Source organism: Sebastes umbrosus, chromosome 23 (genome assembly GCF_015220745.1).
Source record: "Sebastes umbrosus isolate fSebUmb1 chromosome 23, fSebUmb1.pri, whole genome shotgun sequence".
In the NCBI taxonomy this organism is placed as follows: domain Eukaryota; kingdom Metazoa; phylum Chordata; class Actinopteri; order Perciformes; family Sebastidae; genus Sebastes; species Sebastes umbrosus.
The window spans coordinates 685,548-691,548 of NC_051291.1; the positions used below are offsets into that span (position 1 = coordinate 685,548).

General features: G+C 47.4%; 1 protein-coding gene across 1 annotated transcript in view; it reads left to right on the top strand.

Annotated features, from left to right (window-relative positions):
* large1 (LARGE xylosyl- and glucuronyltransferase 1) overlaps positions 1-2,324 on the top strand; it is a 66,049-nt gene extending 63,725 nt beyond the window's left edge. Inside the window, exons 14-15 of the mRNA XM_037760764.1 lie at positions 438-633; positions 1,414-2,324. Of these exons, the coding sequence (XP_037616692.1) occupies positions 438-633; positions 1,414-1,611 (394 nt within the window). The 3' untranslated portion in view covers positions 1,612-2,324. The remainder of the gene's footprint in view (positions 1-437; positions 634-1,413) is intronic.
* Positions 2,325-6,001: the final 3,677 nt, after the last annotated feature.

Here is a 6,001-nt window from a genome sequence, read left to right on the forward strand (position 1 = left end):
TCTAACTATACACTGCATCTCAATTAAAAAAACAGCTGTAGTATAATTCATCGTCGTCATAGTAACAGTGACAACATGCCGGTAAGATTAGCTGCGTATGGTTGGAGAAGAGGGGTGTTCATTTTCTCCTGTGTGCAGCCCTCACAGGCGGTCACGCTTCCTTCACTCACGCTCACTTTGCTTCGCCCAACTAGAATTTACATTCAGTAAATGGCTCTTTTATCTTGGCGGTTGGTGGAGAAAGAAGTATTTTGATGGCACAGACAGAAAAAGAGACAATCAAAACTGATTTTGTTTGTTTGTTATCAAAATGCAACCTAATGTTTTAGAAACTAAAAACGTCACTTTCTCTCATAAGGACACAGATGGACGTGGCTGTTCACACGTACTCCCTCCAACTATAGTTTGATAAAACCTTTTCTTTTCTCTCCCTCCAGGTACCATGTGTGGACTAAAGGCCACGCACCAACTAACTTTGCCAAATGGCGGACAGCCACTACGCCCTACAGGGTGCAGTGGGAAGCCGACTTTGAGCCCTACGTCATGGTGAGGAGGGACAGTCCTGAGTACGACCGCCGCTTTGTGGGCTTCGGCTGGAACAAGGTGGCTCACATCATGGAGCTGGATGCTCAGGTAACTTACCCAACTCTTACTTTCTATCTACCTGCCTAAACTGTCCTAAAACTAAACTCATATCTAATAAACTAAACCTGATATCTCAGTTTACTTCCTCCCAGTGAAGTAAATATCAGATTGTAGTGGTGGCACCGGTCGCCCCTTTAAAACCGTGCATGCATAAATGCTAAACTGCAAACAAGTTGCGGATTTAAATACGTCATCCGTGGAGTGTTGTGATTTGCTTGTGTGTCGTCAGACTGCAGGAAATGTTCCTGATACATTTCATAGGTAGACTGCATGTGTGAAAGAGACTTAAGAGTCTACTGTACAAGCATGCCAGCAGCTCTGTGCAGCATAAATGGCCGGTGATCAAGCCGGTCTGGGCCAAAATGCCAGGGCCGATTTGTTGTCCCAGTCCAGCCCTGGTCATGAACCAAAGTAGACAAACACAAATTGTGACCTGATGGCTCTAGATGAACTGTCAAGGGGCCACTGCGACCTCACAAAACACTTTCTGGGCCATAACTCAAGAATTCATACGCTAATTATGACAATTTCACAGGATGAAAATGATAAGTGATGACATTTATGGATTTAAACTGCACCTTGACTGGTTGGTGGAGGCATACGTCTGAGAGGTGGTAGTTCTCAGGAGTTGGGGCAGCTAAAAGGATTATTGGTTGATAATGTTGCTGTGTTTGCTGGATGAGGCCAAAAACCAAAACCAACCAATACAACTTTATATGAGGTGGTTGTAGTACTGAAGGTTCTTCCTGTCCTCCTCTCTCTCTACAGGAGTATGAGTTTGTGGTTCTGCCCAACGCCTACATGATCCACATGCCTCACGCGCCCAGCTTCGACATCACCAAGTTCCGCTCCAACAAGCAGTACCGGGTCTGCCTCAAGACCCTGAAGGAGGAGTTCCAGCAGAACATGTCGCGGCGCTACGGATTCGCCGCCCTAAAATACATGACGGCTGAGAACAACAGCTAGCCACCACTACAGACCCTCACACCCCTTGCCCTGAACTACTGACACACTCCATGGGCTGGGGGAGGGCGGGGAGGGCACAGGAAACGGACAGCCCATGTGAGGCCAGCGGGATACTTTGAGACTCGAGTCCCTCAGACTTCGTTAGAACGTTTGACCCTCAGTGTGGGACTGCAAGGGTCTTAATGTCCATTCTTTGTCCTCTGCTGTGGATGGAAGAGATGTAGAAGACGACATGAGTGACTGCTAGGCCCGAGCCCCGACTGTGTGGGCGCCCGAGCTCTGGCCCTGACATCTGACAGACAGCAGGCAGGGAAAGCCTTGCCATATTTGTAAGGCCAGTGACAGAGTCGCGGGCTGTGTGTAACATTATGTATGTATGCGTGTGAGTGTGCGTACATGCAGGTAGATGAAAAGTGACTGTGTGTTCCTCCAGGACGGTGCTTAGCAAAACGCTTAAGGAGAGCTGAAGATGTGAAGCATTGTGGGCTTACATTGTGTTTGCACGCCTTCCAAGTGCCGACAAAAAGCAGCGGCGGCGGCGGTCTGACTGACTGACAGCACACCCCGACTCAAATGCAAATCATCACCAGGCGGCGAGATAAGACAAAGCGGTAAACATGTCCACACAGATTTTGAAAATCTCATCATGACGAGTGACACGCACTCAGATATTGAGGCGAGCCGCCAGCCAGCCAGCCAGCCAGCCGGCCAGCCAGCCAGCCAGCCAGCCAGCCAGCCAGCCAGCCAGCCAGCCAGCCAGCCAGCCAGCCAGCCAGCCAGCCAGCCGGCCAGCTGCTGCTGCTGCTTAATTTGTTTCCTAGCTGATGCAGATCAGAATGAATCCTCCTCCTCGTATGACAAGGGAAGTGAAGTGCAAAGATGGCTGGAGGTTCGTCCATGCGGTTGATATTCAGGGTATCTCCACATCAGCCTGAGCGTGCTGCTAGAGAGTTGTTTCCAGTTGTTTTTGTTACGACTACAGAATCCGACAGCAGCCGGTGCAGTGTGCTTTTTTTTGTGTGTATTTTAAATTGATGCCGGCGTGGTCCGCACAAACACCTGCTGGAAGTCCTGTCAGTTTGTGAAGCTGCCACCTCATCACGCAGAGCAGCGCGAGGCGAAGAAGCACCGACCGCTGAGCTCACTGTTTACTTCTCTTCTCTTTCCAACAATCAGTATTATTTATCAGTGTGTTTACAGTCCTGATGGGTGGAGCACGGAGGATCTGAGGAGGTTTCAACTCTGAAACTCAAAATCAACCGCTTGCAGTCAGGAGAGACGCTCTTTCTTTCTCTCACTCTCACTATTTCATTCCCACTCTGGCCTCTAGTTTGACGACATTATAGTGCCGTCCAGTAACGCTACAGCGGTGTATCGGCAAGAATCTGGCGATACGATACGTATCACGATATCGGGGTTACGATTCAGTATGTTGCGATACTGTAAGCAAGGCGATATATTGCAAATTTATTTAACCTAATTTTAGGAAAACTGTCAAAATCACCACCATATGCATACAATCTGAGTTTAGAAAAGTTTACCTTTCATGCAATCTGAACGTTGGGATCTGACATTTATCAGTCTCTGTAACATCCAACGTCACAGCTCTACTTTGAGAGGACGCATCTCTTTGCAAATGAAATAAAGCATTGACAGAGGTAATCTTTGCATGTAAAGTGTTTTTGAGAATCAATACAGTATCACAAAACACGATATTGCAATAAACACCCCTAGTAGAAAGCCAGAGATGATTAACATTTAACAACGTAGTGCTTCATTCACACACTCTTGTCACAGCGTAGGAAAGCACATAGCTATCGCCAGATGATTGACAACTTTGTTTGGCTACATTGGTTACAGAAAATGAGCCGAACAGCGGGCCGGTGGCCAGCGGGCCGGTGGCCAGCGGGCCGGTGGCCAGCGGCAGCGCCTGGTCTAACGGTTCCTCCACCTCACTCCCGCTCCGGAGAAGGACAGGCTAACTAGCTAACTAGCCAGCCATCCATCTCTGGTAGCTGACAACACAACATCGACGTGTTGTTACCATAACAACCAACAACAATTGCCATTTCCTTTTGCACTAGTCGAAAACAGTTCAATGTCCATTCTACTCATATTCTATTTCTATGATTGTACCATTGCGAAACTAGAATGGCACTCGGAGAGCGCAGACCTCCGCCAAGCTGCCCGAGTTCCATATACAAAATATTCCTGAATGCGGATCATGATCCTGATCGCCACTAGGGATGTTAATAATTAACCGTTTAACCGTTAACCGACATTAAGCATTTTAACCGATTAGCGCTATCGATTAATACGGTTAGAAGAAATGTTGATAATTAATTAAAAAGCTGAGAAAAACTTGTCGCTTAAAGGAGAAACGCTGGTCCACCTTAAGAGAGTCTGAGCCGGCGTTACAGATACAGGGAGTCGGCTCCCGTCTGAAGCTCGCTGTCTCCTCGTAGCATTTATTCACCGACAAATAAACTACACACACACTGTCTGCTACACCTACAACACCACACACACATACAGCCTGTTGGAAACTCGCTGAAGTTACGCCGCGCTGACAGACCGTATGTGTGTGTGGCGACGGCGAGCACGAAGCTACCAGCAGAGCTACAGATGCTAACGTAGCACAAACACACACACTGTTTGTCGGACACTCGCTATCGTTAATCCGGGCAGACACACAGCTGACAACCTGCTGAACTAAACTAAATGTGCGTTGGAGACTTTTACTGGGAAAGTGGCTGCATGTCCGCGACACTACACGCAGCATCGTAGCTGCTAAGTTAACGCTCCCGGACTGTGAACTGGAGACTCCGTTGTCTGTTGTGCTCGTACACTGCAGCTGGTGCACCGATGCATGCGAGGCACAAATCTTGTCGGTTAACGGTTAATAATCGGTTAACGAGGGTCGGTTATTGTTTCAAAATGAGCATCCCTAGTCACCACCAAAATCAAATGGATTGTTCATTGTGCTACACCCCACCCGTAATCCTGCAAACGGACAAACAAACCAACGCCAGTGAAAACACAACCTCCTTCCTAGGCCTTGGCGGAGGTAACTAGAGGCCTCTCTCTCTCTCTCTCTCTCTCTCTCTCTCTCTTTCTCTCTCTCTCTCTCTCTCTCTCTCTCTCTCTCTCTCTCTCTCTCTCTGTCTGTACAGGAACGCTGCAGAAGGGCTCAGTGCAGTGATGCAGGTGTGTGTTTCTATGTGTGTGTGATTGTACATGTATGTTCAGTATGCAGTTGTATGAAGTTTGACTCTGTTCTGAATGTGTGTGTGTGTGCGTGTGTGCGTGTGTGTGTGTGTGTGGCTTTGCGGGGCTGGGAGGATCTGCAGTGTGTAAGTAGGACAGTGATGACTGATGCTGCTACCTGAATAAAAGCAAAGAGTCAAACACTCCGCTGTCACTTTGTTTCATCAGTTCTGTCTTCATGAATATCAATTTAGCCTTGTGAACCCAAAGTAAAGAGGGATTCACGTGTCACTGTTACACACACACACACACACACACACACACACACACACACACACACACACATACACACACACATGTGTATTTATACTTCCAGGGATTCCCAAGTGTACCACCTTTCTCAGTTTAAAGGGCACTCTGCTGTTTTTACATGTCAAAGTCAGTTTACTCATCAAAGAGACAATAAAGACAGTTATATAATGTTCCTGTGTCTCTGGAGAAGCTTTGTCGAGTCAGGCAGAGGGCGTCTGAGGAAAGATGGTACTAAGTTGCATTATGGGAAATGAAGGATCCAATGGTTTTTTTGTAGCTTGTCTCATGTTATAGGGACATGCGACTACCAGAGATTAGTTGCATGTAGTTTTGTAAAGCTTACACCATACAGGGTTCACAGTTCAATGTGCAGGAGTCCATGTTTACATTTCTTACTTTTTATAAGCTTTTTGTAAATTGTCCGCAATCCCCTCTTCAATTCAAGGGTCACCATTTCCTAGAGGCGCAGACATACCAAGCCAACACCGAAGAACTAGCAGTGACGAAGGTCGACTGTTGCGTAGCAAAAAAGTTGCACTCGAACACACCGCAAAGACTGCAGCCGACGGCCAACTACAACGTACGTTCTGCACCTGCGTGAGATTAAATAAATCTCCACACCATGCAGGCGGCGGTATTCTGTATCGGTAATCCAAAAGGGAAACCGGAAGAGCGAGGACGGCGGATATACAAGCCGTTATTAACGATGAAATAAAGCAGCGTTCCGTGTCTTTGAATGATCAGATGAAAGATGAGAAGAGTCTTCTTGACTTTACTCGTCGGCTTGCTTTCCTCACATCCGTTTCTCTTCTCATGCACTGATTCGTTTAAGCCGAACAGCCAATCAGTGATTTCTCTTACCGACGAGCTC